The following is a 15,699-nucleotide window of genomic DNA, read 5'->3' as shown; positions in this document are numbered from 1 at the left end:
CACACAAAAAAAAAAACGAGTGCAAAAAACGCAATGAAAGCGAAAGCGCCCGAGTCGCACACTTATTTCCCTGTCAAGAAGGTTTAATTTGTACACATTAGAAAAAAAAGTTTAAAAAAAAAAAAAAGTGATTGCCTACCTACCTACCCTATTTTTTTTGGCTATGTTACCGTAACCACACCTAATTTTTTTTTTTTTGGCCTTAAGTTAAATGTGTGTGAAGAACTGTGTGATTTTGCTTTTGTAACAAAGCATGAAGTGCAGCACAGAAAAATACTTGGCAAGTATGAAGACGAGTTTTGCTAGTTTATTCTCTTTGCTTGTGCAAATTTCACATATATATATACATCTTTGCAATAGACTGTTCATTATTGTCTTCTTTATTTTCTCAAGCATAACATTAGTAGAACATTTTTTAATATATAATTTTCTGTTTGTTCAAACTATATTGCAAGTTGAACGGGTGCATTTCATCAAGGATTTTTAACAGTAATATTAAAAAGGTAACAAACACAGCAAATACATAGCTAGTATTGGAAGAAAAGTATGCATAAATATATATATTTATGCCAAAAACTCTAGAAAAAACAGAAAGACGGCTTTAACAAACATCCCTGTACAAATTAAAAGAGGAGAGGGAATTCAAACTCCACAGGACTCTGAGACGTTCGCAAGAACCCAGTCCTCTACGGAAGAAGAAGAAACTTGAATCACAGTGAAACATGCTTTGGTACAGTGTTGGAAGCTGACTCGTCTTCAATGCATCGGAAACATATATATATGTGACCCTCCACCACGAAATGAGTCGCATGTCACCTCACGCGGTTCTGCGCTAGGCTTAATATAAGTCCGGGGAGTGTCTGGTAACAGTGTGAGGGTCACCTTAGTCACAGGCTTATAACTCAAACAGTTTTTGCTCTTTTCTAAAACGGTTTTCACCACTGGATAGAGCATAAAAAACTCTTTAGGAAAATGTAAAAATATGAAAATCATGCAAAGGTGACATGCAACTCATTCCGTGGTGGAGGGTCACAAAAATATATATATACATATTTCAACAGGCCTCAGATAAGTTCAAACGAAGCTAAAGAAATAAGCCTAATTACAGTGAACCCCCCCTTTAAGACGTAGAAAAATCGGAGAAAATCAGGTTTTCAAAAGGAGGGAATCTTAAAATGGGGGTAAATTTACAGAGGTTATGAACAGAACATCTGTGAGAAAACAGGTTTAAAAAGGGAGGATCGAGTCTATAATTAGGGGCGGGGGGGGGTCTTAAAATGGGGTTCCACTTTCCACAATAATCAATCATGTCACATTATGCAAGACATAGTCCTAGGCCAACAACAAAAAATAGTCTGTTTACTGCAACATAGGCCAAAAAATAGGGTCGGTAGGTCAGTATTTTTTTTTTTTTTTTCCTTCAAAAAACATTTTTAAGTTATTTTGCCCAAAAACAGACTTTATTTATTTAAAAAGTCTAGGGTCGCGCGAAAAAATAGGGTCGGTCGGGATACCGTAAACAGACTATTTTTTTGTGTGCCTTAAAATAGAAAATTCAGCTTGTGTCTCGTTCTACTGGGGAAAAGGTTGGGGGGTTGGGGTAAGTGGGTGAGTATTATGAAAAATATTTGTGCACCGTTTGGACAGTTCGCAGTAAAGCACACGGTCCCATCTTCATGGTTCAAATCGAGGACTAGACACTCGGTTCACACTAGTACTACGACTATAGCCTTAGACACATGGTTCATTTCGAGGACTTAGACAGTTGGTTCACACTAGGACTATAGAAATAGACACATGGTTCAAATCGAGGACTTAGACAGTTGGTTCACACTAGGACTATATAATTAGACACATGGTTCAAATCAAGGACTTAGACAGTTGGTTCACACAAGGGCTATAGAATTAGACACACGGTTCATTTCGAGGACTGAGATACTTGATGCACACGAGGACTATAGCCTTACACACATGATTCAAATCGAGGACTTAGCTCCTTGGTTCACACTAGGGCTATAGCCTTACACACATGATTCAAATCGAGGACTTAGCTCCTTGGTTCACACTAGGGCTATAGCCTTAGACACATGGTTCAAATCGAGGACTTAGCCCCTTGGTTCACACTAGGGCTATAGCCTTAGACATATGGTTCAAATCGAGGACTTAGCCCGTTGGTTCACACTAGGGCTATTACCTTACACACATGATTCAAATCGAGGACTTAGCCCCTTGGTTCACACTAGGGCTATAGCCTTAGACACATGGTTCAAATCGAGGACTTAGACACTTGATTCACACTAGGACTATAGCCTTAGGTCACATGGCTCAGATCATGTACTTAAACACTGATTCACACAAAGCCTGACGAATGTGTGCTGTCCTTGTCTTTGCGAGGAAGATCTCTCGTTTTTTAACATCAATGACTTACAGATCTATGACACCGTTCACACAAAGGTAACGTGGACTTGGAAAGCATAGTCCACACTGAGGCAATGCTTTCAGACAGGCAAGATATCCCAATGGCAGAAAACAACAAGTGGAGGATTCACTGTCTGTCTCTTTATGACAAATCATGACACATGAAAGAAGGATCGATGTACCCAGAGCACCAGTTTCTCAGGTGACCAAATGTTCGTAGCATTCAGACCCTGAAGCTTAGGAGGCTAAGTCTCCAGTCAAATACACTGAAGCTTGGGTGATTTTGTCCCCAGTGAAAGACGTTGAAGCTTGGGTGATTTTGTCCCCAGTGAAAGACGTTGAAGCTTGGGTGATTTAGTCCCCAGTCATAGACTTTGAAACTTAGGTGATTTAGTCCCCAAAGATGCTGAAGCTTAGGTGATTTAGTCCCCAGTCAAAGACACTGAAGCTTGGGTGACTTAGTCCCCAGTGAAAGACGTTCAAGCTTGGGTGATTTAGTCCCCAGTAAAAGACGTTCAAGCTTGGGTGATTTAGTCTCCAGTCAAATACACTGAAGCTTGGGTGACTTAGTCCCCAGTGAAAGACGTTGAAGCTTGGGTGATTTAGTCCCGTCCCCAGTGAAAGACGTTGAAGCTTGGGTGATTTAGTCACCAGTCGAAGACACTGAAGCTTGGGTGACTTAGTCTCCAGTCAAAGACGCTGAAACTTGGGTGACTTTAGTCTCAAGTCAAAGACCCTGAAGCTTAAGAGACTCAGTCCTCAGTCAAATACACTGAAGCTTGGGTGATTTAGTCCCCAGTGAAAGACGTTGATGCTTGGGTGATTTAGTCCCCAGTCAAAGACACTGAAGCTTGGGTGATTAAGTTCCCAGTCAAAGTCGCTAAAGCTAAGGTGATTTAGTCCCCAGTCGAAGACGCTGAAACTTAAGTGACGTAGTGTCCAATCAAAGACGTTGAAACTTGGGTGATTTAGTCCCCAGTCAAAGACGTTGAAGCTTGGGTGATTTAGTCCCCAGTCAAAGACGTTGAAGCTTGGGTGATTTAGTCTCCAGTCAAAGACGCTGAAGCTTGGGTGATTTAGTCTCCAGTCAAAGATATCGAAACTTAGGAGCTTTAGTCCCGTGTCAAAGATGTTGAAACCTGGATGATTTAGTCCCCATTCAAAGACGTTGAAACTTGGGTGATTTAGTCCCCATTCAAAGACGTTGAAACTTGGGTGATTTAGTCTCCAGTCAAAGACGTTGAAGCTTGGGTGATTTAGTCTCCAGTCAAAGATGTTGAAACTTGGGTGATTTAGTCTCCTGTCAAAAACGCTGAAACTTAGGTGACTTAGTCCCCAGTCAAAGAATTTCAAACTTAGGAGATTTAGTCCCCAAAGACGCTGAAGCTTAGGAGCTTTAGTCCCCAGTCAAAGACGCTGAAACTTAGGTGACTTAGTCCCCAGTCGAAGATGCTGAAACTTGGGTCCCCTAGTCCCCAGTCAGACACTGAAACATAGGTGACTTAGTCTCCAGTCAAAAACGCTGAATCTTAGATGACCATAAGTCTTCTGTCAAAGATGCTGAAAGTTAACTGTCTTTGTTCCCAGTTCGCGAAGACCCTGAAGCTTAGGTGACTTAATCTCCATTCAAACATCAAATGGGTTTCAAAGCACGGTGGATGTAATGCCAGACCATGGCTCCGCTCAGTAGGTATTTTAACACAGCTTTAATAGTGCAACAGCTTCGAAGAGTCATCCCACAATGAATCTGGAAAGGTGGAAGAACAAGTATCCAGTCAATCTCCTTAAAACTTCCATTGAAATCCAACATGAAAGATAGACGAGTACAATAATATTAATGTTGAGTGTCTCTGTCATTATACACGACACCCAGAGTGAAGCTGAAGTTTTTAGGGGGGGGGGGGGGTGCACTTGTGTGGGGGTGGGGCGCCTCTGAAAGACGTAGGTTTAATTCTCTTCGGCTATCCTGGGATTTCGGAAGCTGGCAAGCTGCTGCGTGATTTTGTCATCATGTGTGTTGCTGTGTGCTTGTCTTTCACGGTTAAACGTATTAACTGTAGACTTGGGGTTAGGGTTAGGTTTAACCCTTAGCGCTGGTTGCATGGCTGGAACCAGACCCTCGCGGTCAGCACTCTGAGGCCTCTGTGTTGACCACTGTCATCCTGCACACAAGAAAATATGAATTGATTGATCATGAACATTGAATTTGTCTTCTTTTAGCCATGTGACGTCTCTCTCTCTCTCTCTCTCTCTCTCTCTCTCTCTCTCTCTCTCTCTCTCTCTCTCTCTGACGTCGGATAGAGGAGACTGTAAAAGAGTGCACGTTTGTGTGCGTTCAATTTTAAAAAATAAAAGGAATTTTAACTAAAATCTATTGATACATACATTTTATTTGTATTTTTGACCCAAATATGACATTTTATACATATCTCGACAGTCATTGTTCATCCCGACCGCTGGCGCGGTCTCGAAGGAACACTGACTGTCTTGATCTGTGTAAAATGTCATATTTGGGGCGGGGATATAGCTCAGTTGGTAGCGCGCTGGATTTGTATTCAGTTGGCCGCTGTCAGCGTGAGTTCGATCCCAGGTTCGGCGGAAATTTATTTCAGAGTCAACTTTGTGTGCAGACTCTCTTCGGTGTCCGAACTCTTCCCCCGTGTACACTACATTGGGTGTGCACGTTAAAGATCCCACGATTGACAAAAGGGTCTTTCCTGGCAAAATTGCTTAGGCACAGTTAATAATTGTCTACCTATACCCGTGTGACTTGGAATAATAGGCCGTGAAAGGTAAATATGCGCCGAAATGGCTGCAATTACTGGCCGTATAAAATTTCATCTCACACGGCATCACTGCAGAGCGCCTAGAACTGTACCCACGGAATATGCGCGATATAAGCCTCATTGATTGATTGAAATAGACAAATAACGTATACTATAATAGCTGTGTTGCCTGTTGGTCTGATTGGTATTTGAAGAATAAAACTTTCAGGGAGCCGCAAGCTCTTTATTTCTCACGCTACACAATGTTCACTCATGCACAATAAATCAGTAAGTGATATTTTTCAAAAGTGACAATGTACTACTAAATCAAATGTATGACTAAACATCTTTCAATAATACACGTTCTTGAAAGCTCAACAAAATGTGCTTGATATGAGAAGAAAACTTCAATTCTTCTCAACGTGCATCTGAAACTTTCTGGACTGAGAGACTTACAGACACACACACACACACACACACACATACACACACACACACACACACATACACACACACACAGACCAATTCAGGACAAATGACTGAACAAATGAACCGAAAGAAACATTTACACATATACAGTCAGGTAGATGAAATGAATGAAAAAGCAATGGAGAAGGGCAATGGGAAAGAGACAGACATACATCGTGTAAGGAAGAGAGAGAGAGAGAGAGAGAGAGAGAGAGAGAGAGAGAGAGAGAGAGAGAGAGAGAGAGAGAGAGAGAGAGAGAGAGAGAGAGAGAGAGAGAGAGAGAGAGAGAGAGAGAGAGAGAGACGGAGAGAGAGAGAGACGGAGAGAGACGGAGAGAGAGAGAGAGAGACAAAGAGAGAGAGAGAGACAGAGAGAGAGAGAGAGACAGAGAGAGTTAGAGAGAGAGACGCAAGTATGCGGTCAGCGGACATACATTAAAACTCAGATAAATGGCTGACTGAACCAAGAGAGCCAATGATAAGGCAAGACACAGACAGACACTGACAGACAGACAGACACACAAACTGGAAGTCAGACAGACACACAGACAGACTTTACCCACTTTTGGGACTTTCTGGAAGACGGGGGTGGTGACTTGGGTGGTGGTTGCGGTGCACGTAATTTCTTGCTGGATTTCCGCTGCCCTCCACCCTCTTCTCCGGACTCCGGAGTCGATTCTCTGGAACCGCGTTCCTCCTCTTCTGAACCTTCAGCTCTCGACACATCCTCCTCTAAATCTCGTTCAGGGGAAGACTCTGCAATGCGCGGGTATTGATGGATTCTGTTGGCGGATGATCTTGTTGTTGGAAGCCCAAACGCAGGCCCGCCGTTTGTCAGAATGTCCCCGAGGGGTTGGGCCGAGGTTGGGGGGATGTCCTTGTCATTCTGCAGAGATTCTGGTGACGATGTTCTGTACTCAGAAGAAGACGCTGAGCTGTTGTTCCTGTTCAACCCTGAGTCACCACCGTTCATGTCGAAGGAAGAATCGTGCTGCAGTGACGTCTTTCTTGAACCAGGGGTGGTGGGGCGTTCGTCCAATGACGTCCTTCTGTTGATCTGGTGCACGATCTTGGACACGCGGCCAGAGGCGTCGAGGGTAGGGGCTTCCACCACGTCGCTCCCCTCCTCCCGTACACTGCTGGTCCTTGGCAGCACAGGGGGACCCACCTTGGTCACCTTGGTTTAAAACAAGACTTTATTCAATTTTTATCCTGACATAAACAATATACAATGTATGGCATTTATAAAAAAACGCTCGCGCTGGACCCGAGTACTCTTCAGACATTCACACACACACACACACACACACACACACACACACACACACACACACACACACACACACACACACACACACACTCTCTCTCTCTCTCTCCCTCACTCCCTCCCTCTCTCTCTTTCTTTCTTACACACACACACACACACTTACACACACACACACACACACACACACACACACGAGTACAGACTCATGCACGCACACACACACACACACACATACACACAAACACACACACACACACACACACACACAAACAGTAACACTAACACATGTGCACAAAATGAACACACACACACACACACCGCGCGAGAGAAAAAGACTACAGGGAGGCATTGACGTCAAAGACTTTCGACCGTGACGTAATTACGTCACTATTCTTGGTTTACGGTACCATTCGGCGGCTTTGCTACGAGTATGCCATAGTCTTGGTTGGCCGAGACCTTGCACCGTTCTATCAGACTGCCTGGCTGGCTGTTGCACCGCGAATTCCTCCCACCGCCAAGTCGTTTTTTTGTGGTTTATTTCGCATTTAGGTCCCAGGTAACATTATGAAGTTTTAATACGATCAATCGGATCTATTATCAAGTTAGTGTATCAACTTTTGAACGAACTGCGCCCAGTAGTTTCCCAGCAATAAGCTGTTAAGTCGAGACACACACACACACACACACACACACAATTAAAGTCTGCTGGACCCTTCTACTAGCGTACTCGGGGATAATTTCTAACTCAAGCCGCATAGTGCTTATTTTTTAGCAATCCTGGTGAAAACATAACAGTGGTAAGCATGGTTGCGGACTAAATAGAAACACTCATTTCAGAAAACTACTCGTATAACAAACTACCTTTCTTGTTTTTTTATTCTTTTATAACAAACAGAAAAGGGATGGGGGTGGTAATACAGAAGGTGATAAAAAAAATGGGACAACGAGAGAACAAAAATAAGTATACTAACAGGAAAAAGAATAAGATGAAGAAGACTTCGAGCGCAAATATAATAATAATAAGTGCACATAAGACACACACACAAGGTTCATACGTTTTGTGATCGGGAAAAATGTCACTGACTTGCACAAAAATCGAGGCATAATTAATAAATGAAAACAACAACATAATACTTGAGGCAGCATATGGCACATCACAGTGTCAAATAAATATATTGAGATTGAATGTATAGGCTCAATTTACCTTGACCGGTTTCTGCTTGGGTGTCTGACCCGTGGTGTCCGCACCGCTAAACCGCCAGTAGCCTGTCGCCTTGGGCTGTGGCGGGGATGACTGGACGCTGCTTGGGGAGTGTTCTTTGGGGGGTGGGGGGAGGTCGCACGACACGTCATCTACCAGAGACTCCTCAGCTTCGTCCAGGAGTTCCCGAGGGGGCGGGATGTACCTAGGGGTGGGGCTGGAAGACGGTGACCTCCCTTTGGACATTAAGGGGTTGGGGAAGCTGTCTAAATGCTGTGTCGCGGCGACATCGTGTGATCTGTCAGGGAGTTGTTTCTCACTGCCGTGTACAACCACTGGTTCCTCGCCAGGGTTAGAGACGGGAGCACCAGGCTCCACCTTCAAGTGTGAATGACTGTCTTGTATCGTATCCGAGTGGCCATGATCAGTTTGGCTATGTTCTGTTTGGCCAGACTGCGACACCGTGTGTGGGAACATGGCGCTGGGAACTGTCAGTGTCGGCGACGTCTCCACAATGGCTACAAAGTCAGGTGACGATTCTCTAGAGTTACGTGGATCCGGTTGAATCTCACCGTTCTCCGTTGTGTCAGCAACGTCTCTCAGTCCGGGCACGAGCTGCTTCATCTCGTTCAACAGATCAGACATGCTGTCGCGCGAAATGGGATGTCCGTGAACACTTCTGACGTCACGGGGTCTGTGATCACTGACGTCATTCGTGGAGTCTTGCGAACGTTCATTTTCTGACGCTCTCTGGAAAGAGTCTTCACTGTAGGGGTGTGTCTCGGTCAGACTGAAGTCGTGACTACTGTTGGCACTGAGCGTATCGTGAGTGTTCCCATTGTAGTCTTTGTAAGGAAGGTGCACACTTGTGTCCACGTCAGAGCTGACGTCAGAATGGGTTGTCTCACTCTGAGTGTCATGCACGCTGGAGACGTCAGTCAGAGATTTCTGTCCATCGTTCCTCTCGGCGTTGCTGGACAGCGGAGGCGAGCTGTCCCCGGTGATGGTAGCGGAGGACGTGGCGGAGGACAGGGAGGGGGGTGTGGAGGTGGGGGCGGGGCAGGACGAAATCTTGTCCAACCCCACCTTCTCTTTCGGAATCCTGACCACCCTGGGCTTGCGCTGCTTTCTGGGAGTCACGGAGAAGCCGTAGAGAGACTCCATGGTGGGGCTGACTCCCCTCCCGATAGAGCCGAGGCCCTCCACGCTCCCAGTCGTGCCCAGAGTGTCCATACTTCCCACGCTCTCCGTGCGGTTCTTGTTGATGGGCGGGGCGGGGGCGGGGCGCATGGGGCGGGGATTTCTGGACAAGGTCCCGCCCGCTGACACATTGCCGTTCAGCTGCTTAGCACTGCTTCCGTTCAATTGCTGAACGTTGGCTCCGTGGGGAGGCGGATTGGGGGCTCTCCTGGCGGGTCTGGGTTTCCCGTCCTCGGCGCTACTAAGCATGGACTCGCGGCTGAGAGAGTGTGACGGCTTCTTGTCCGACAGGTCTGACGTGTCCACGCTTGACACCAGGCTTGACCGCTTGGACTGCGTGTCGTCACTGTGGAAGTTGAAGGAGGGTGTGCAGTGGAGGGGGAACAGGTGGGCGGAGTCCAGGTCTGACGTGCTCTCTGACCTCTCCTCCAGCAGCTGAAAGCACAGAAACAGAGAGTCTTTAAACAGTCAGAGTCAAACAGAGAAAGTCAAACAGAGAGAGTCCAACAGAGTTTCAAACAGATAGTTAAACAGACAGAGTCAAACAGACAGTCCAACAGAGAGAGTCCAACAGAGAGAGTCCAACAGAGAGAGTCCAACAGAGAGAGTCCAACAGAGAGATTCAAACAGAGAGAGTCAAACAGCGAGAGTCTAACTGAGATGGTAAAACAGCGAGATTCCAACGGAGAGAGACAAACAGACCGAGTCAAAGAGAGAACGAGTCAAACAGCCCTCTCTCCATTCTATGACGTACTTTGCTGTTCACCAAACCCCTCCCTCATTGAAATAAGCTAATATTCTAACTAAACTAATATCTCTATTTAGCTTTGCCACCTCAGTCCCTAAAAGTAAAGATTCCATGCTGAAGAAGTTCTTTATCAACTGGTCAACTCACCTCCACAAAGCTTCCGGGGAACCAGCCCACCTGGTCTCCATGGCAACCCAGCCACCAGCCAGTGTCCAGCGCCTCCACCACACTGACCACGTCCCCCACCTTGAGCGACATGTGTGTGTTGCCTTCCCCACGGTACGCCTTGACCGCGCGGTGCTCTGCAATATCATTGATACATATTTTGAGACAGACACTCTGAAGCGAAACTACGCTGATCTGCTTCGCCCACCCCTAAGCACCCAACTCCCCCACATGCGCACACACGACCAAATCCCAACACACACACACACACACACACACACACACACACACACACACACACACACACACACACACACACACACACACACACACACACAGGTGGGGGTCTCGTACCTATAGCGACCCAGGACTGATCAGGTGACTTGTTCCGGTTGACTGCGAGCAGACCATACACGTCATGGTCCAATGGTGACGTCATCTTGTCCACTGTTTCTCTCTTTTCCTCCGGCAAAGAGAAGTCTCCTTCAATCTGAACAGAAACGAGAACGCGTTCAGATGGTATACATTGAAATCACCAAAGTTGACGGTGTTGCAGAGCTTTTAACAATAAAAATCATTTTCCTGCTTCGTATAACTTTCCTTCCTTCTTAGAAAAAACAACAACAACGAAAATGCTTTCGTTGACCTGTTTCCAAGACAGACTTTTCAGGGTTCTGGCGTTATTAGTCGAGGACAACGGTGAAAATTAGTAATTTATACTGTTGGTTATCAATGTCGCTGTGAATTACGCAAACACGTGATAATAAATAGATCCCTGCGCCTTGAGTCCGAGTCTGGAGATACGCGCGCGATATAAGACTTCATATAATAATTCAAATGTTCATGTAATACTGGTAACCCGAGGTTTTGGCGCAAGTAAACCGTCAAAGTTACACTGACCTGATCCACGTAGACAGCGGGGAACCAGCCCTCCTTCTTGGAGTGAATCTTACAGCCCAGCATCCACCCGCTACGGTCCCTCTCCCGACCCCTGCCCCCCTCACCCATCCACCCCTCCTCCCCCCAACCACCCTCCCCCCAACCACCCTGCCCGTTACACTGACCTGATCCACGTAGACAGCGGGGAACCAGCCCTCCTCCTTGTTGTGAACCTTGCAGCCCAGCATCCACCCGTTGCGGTCCCTCTCCCGACCTCGGACCACCTCCCCCACCTTCAGGCTCACCTCCCCGCGGAACGCTGCCTTGTACGAGAACAGCACCTTGAAATACTTGTCTGCAACAACAAAACAGTTGCTTTTGATTGAAGCCATCATCATTATCATTAAAGCAGTTATTCAGCTAAATAAGAAATCAACCAACAAAAATTGATTGCACTAATCAACACAGACAATTCTAACACTTTGAGAAAGGAAAGGACCATAGAAACACTATATTTAGCTGGACAACTGCCTCATGTATAACCTCTTGCACAACATCAACAACAACAACAACAACATCGACAACAACAAGACCTTATTCTTCAAAGAGGTGGAAAAATCCTCAGCAGTGAGCGAGCTAGGCCATCATAAACAACAACAACAACATCAAAAACAAAAACAAAACAACAACAAAACAACAAACAACAACAACAACAACAACAACAACAACAACAACAACAACAACAACAGATCTTACCCTTGACGGAGGTGGAGAAATCCTCAGCAGTGAGGGAGGTGGAGGGGTGGACCATTCTGACCGGTGCCACGGGGTGCAGACGGGTGTGTGCCATGGGATTCAGGGTGGACGCTGACCTGGTCACATTAGCGCTTGGGGTGACCTGTGGCCAGTGCAAAAATACAGTATGAGTACAGTGGAATCTTCCTTTGGAGATCCCCACAAATCTGAGAAAATCAGGTCCTCAAAAGGAGGGAGTTTTAGAATCGAGGTAAATTTACAGAGGCGATGAACAAAAACTCTGTAAACGTGTGGTGACAGAATAAGCAATGCAAACATGCGTTTTTCATCCGGCACTCTCCCATTGAGGAGTAAACCCAATAACTAGAAGTTAAAGGCTGACATAGTCCTATTTAATTAGTTTAATTACTTCCATGGCTTTTCCCATCGTTGCGGGGATGTATAAATTAAGCTTCCTGCAAAGTTTTAGGTTTGAAGTCCTTACCAATTACGAGAAAGAATTAATTCTTTATTGCATTGTTTAGCAACAGCTCTCCAGGACTTGGGCTATTTTTAGACCGTTGACGTCACTTCGTGACGTTTCGTAAACCAAAGATGGCGTTTGAGACTGTTCTGTTTACATTCGACACTATCAACTTTGCAATACTGAAATAATTTTTTTCTGTGTTCGAAAGCTACAGCCAACCGTTATTATATCCCCTTATGTACAGTTTTATAACATTATTGGCACATGTAAACAATATGAATTAATTAATGAACGCTACGAGTATGGCAGCCTTTAAAGGTCCTTGTCTACATTTTTATACCGAAATCGCCATTTGACCATTAAAATGCAGAGTCTATTATCTACAAATATCAACAATACACCCCCTTTCGATCAGGTAAGACGAAGCCAGTGCAGCCGTTTGAAAATTCATTGTAGTATTCCAACGTAGTACTCATAGTAGGATATCCTTATTTGGAAAATGCCAAGCGCAAAACTCCTCTCTAATCCCGTGCATTTCGTGCGTTTAAAAAAAAGCGTGGACAGCGCTCCAGTGTCAAACTGTTGCTGCACTTGTTTGGGCGTGGCTATAAGCACAGTGACATGAATTTGATTGGTCAGTATTTTTAGGTAAAGCACATGTTCTCAGCAAACAGAAAACAAAATATTGGAAGCGTGAGTCACGCTACCCAAAAATAAAATCTTTTTTTACATATATTTTTTTTTCTATAACTTTTTTCCCCATGGTTCATTTATTATTTGACATAATTTTGTATCGAAATCTAACCATAAAATTATTGAAAAAAAGCAAAAATGTAGACGACCACCTTTAAGTTAACTACAGTAAAAATGACATAATTAACATATCCAGCTACCAATAAGACATAAGAGAGAGAGAGAGAGAGAGAGAGGGGGGGAGGGGGGAGGGAGAGACACAGATTAACAATGACCCTTGTGCCCTCAAATGCTGAGCTGACCTGGGACGTAATCTTGCCGAGACTGAAGCTGTTGTTGTCGCGCAGAGACCGGTTTCCCTGTTTCTTCCTGATGAGGAAGGAACTGATGCGGGGTTTGGGCGTCTGCTCTGTCTTCGTCCCCCCCTCTGGGCTCAGCGCATGTACTGCCTCTGTGTGAAAAGAACACAACATTTTTGGTTTAAACATATTGTATTCGATGATGATGATGATGTTGATGCTACATGTCCTACATGCCTTTGGTTGATGCGTTTTAAGGACTAGATACCTGAAATACGATAAACATTGTTGTTTTAACGTATACTATTCAGAAAATATAGGGTGGCATAATTATTCTGCCTCTGTTTCAAAAATAACACAACACTTTTGGTTTAAAAATATTGTGTTCAGATAATAAAGCTTGACATATACTGCCTCTGTTTTAAACCGACGCAACAGTTTGGTTTAAACATATTGTATAAAGAAAATATTGGGGTTATATATATATTGCCTCTGTTTGAAAACAACACAACATTTTGGTTCAAACATACTGTTTTAAGAAAATATAGGGTTACAAATACTGCCTGTTTTGAAACAAAACAACATTGGTTTCAACATAGTGACATGAATTCAGGAAATAACGTGACATTATACTGCCTCTGCTTGAAAACAACAAACACTTTGGTTTTGTATTCAGAAAAAAATAGGGTGACAAAGTCACTGAATTGGGTCAACACAACAAACTACGCATATAATTATTAAGTGTGGCCTTGTAGTTACATTGAACAACTCGTTTTTTTAGGTGGTGCGGTACATTGTCAAATGTCGTATTTTGGTCAAAGAGACAGATAGAAACACACACACACAAAGAGACAGAAAGAAACACACACACACAAATAGACAGATAGAAACACACTCGCACACAACGTAACTGTCTTACCCTGCGTATATGGAACGACAAAAGTGGAAGGGAACCAGCCCATCTTGTCCCCGCCATGAACCCCGCCCCTCCACCACCCCGTGTCCGCCTTCTCCTTGACACTGATGACGTCACCAGGGGTCAAGGACACCTGCGTGTCGTTCTGACTGAGGAACTCGTGCACCACGAGATACAGCGGGTCATCTCCACTGTCCGTCTCTGTGAGCGCGTGAACACCGTAATATAATAATAATAATCTGATAACCAAAGGGAAGTAAGCGCTCTAAATGCATACGACATGTGTAATAAGCGAGTGTTATCCGGAACCAATCTCCTGGCACCTGAGAGAATAACAAGCATTGAAATTAAAGGCACAGTGCAGCTCACAGCCTTCGTTTTGCGTTTTTGTTGCAGCTGAGTGCAGTTACAGTTCAAAAATCCTCCTATGGTAGTAAAACAAACCCAAAACTACCCAACGACGACATCTGTGAAGCTCGACAGTTTCTTGTTCACGCGAGTGCATAAATTAACCTAGTTATTACGTGGTGTTTGGTTGGAGTTCGATTCAACTGAGTGATTCCGGCCTCGATTTTGTTTTACACAAACTCATGATGACGTCTGACATAGTTTGCTAGTGACGTGTCTTTTTGTGCATGATGTGGTGATCTACCTGATCTAAATTTAGATCCAAAAATAGGTCAAGACCAGCCGGGACCGAGTACGAAATTAATTCGTAAAAAAATCGCAGTTCTTGACTCTTTGGGTGCAAGTCAATGAAACTTGGTAGTTCTTCTAACGGATAGCTGCCTGAGGTATGACTAAAAGCCCCAGGGGCTCCGTGCACCTGGATTTGACAAGTTCAGTACCTTTAACAAGGGACTTTCATCCTCAAAAAAGGATGATCGCCGCAAGCACATAATTATGTTCATCGTTCTCCAAGGCACTCTTACACTTAGGTACACAGTCATACACAAGAACCAGCTTTTATTCCTGACCGGACATAGTCCTTAGATCAAGACTGGTTTTTACTATATAATGATAATAACAATAATAATGATGACGAACACAAAAGAAAAACGAACACACTCACAAACTCACCCCACCACCCCAACACACACACACACATACTACTCACTACTCACCTGTCTTGTTCTGCACTGTAGCATATGTGAGGGAGGGGACGGGGGGAGAGGCGGGGATGTCGGCCAGGGAGATGGGGGGCACATGGAGGGTCACTGGCTCCACCCACAGGTCGTCGCGATTCTTCTTCCCCTGCAGGTAATTATGTGCATAGCATCAACATCGTCAGTGGCCATATCCTCGTGTTGTTGACATAATTACTAGAGATACCCTACTATGGGGGGTGTGTGTGTGTGTGTGTGTGTGTGTGTGTGTGTGTGTGTATGTGTGTGTATGTGTGTGTGTGTGTTTGTGTATGTGTGCGTTTGCATGTGCGTGCGTGCGTATGTGCGAGTG

The 15,699-nt window shown here is 44.8% G+C and overlaps 1 protein-coding gene across 1 annotated transcript; it reads right to left on the bottom strand.

Annotated features, from left to right (window-relative positions):
- Positions 1–292: 292 nt before the first annotated feature.
- LOC138968683 (serine-rich adhesin for platelets-like) lies at positions 293–15,495 on the bottom strand (the record flags this gene model as incomplete). Its single annotated transcript, XM_070341282.1, is given in 10 exon segments — positions 293–4,580; positions 6,215–6,828; positions 8,123–9,754; positions 10,215–10,369; positions 10,587–10,722; positions 11,297–11,466; positions 11,868–12,009; positions 13,329–13,477; positions 14,245–14,442; positions 15,366–15,495. Coding segments are annotated over 10 exon segments (3,363 nt in total), but the record flags the coding sequence as incomplete, so codon positions are not given.
- Positions 15,496–15,699: the final 204 nt, after the last annotated feature.

Source organism: Littorina saxatilis, linkage group LG6, assembly GCF_037325665.1.
Source record: "Littorina saxatilis isolate snail1 linkage group LG6, US_GU_Lsax_2.0, whole genome shotgun sequence".
Classification (NCBI taxonomy): Eukaryota; Metazoa; Mollusca; class Gastropoda; order Littorinimorpha; family Littorinidae; genus Littorina; species Littorina saxatilis.
This window is presented reverse-complemented; position numbering and strand designations above follow the sequence as displayed.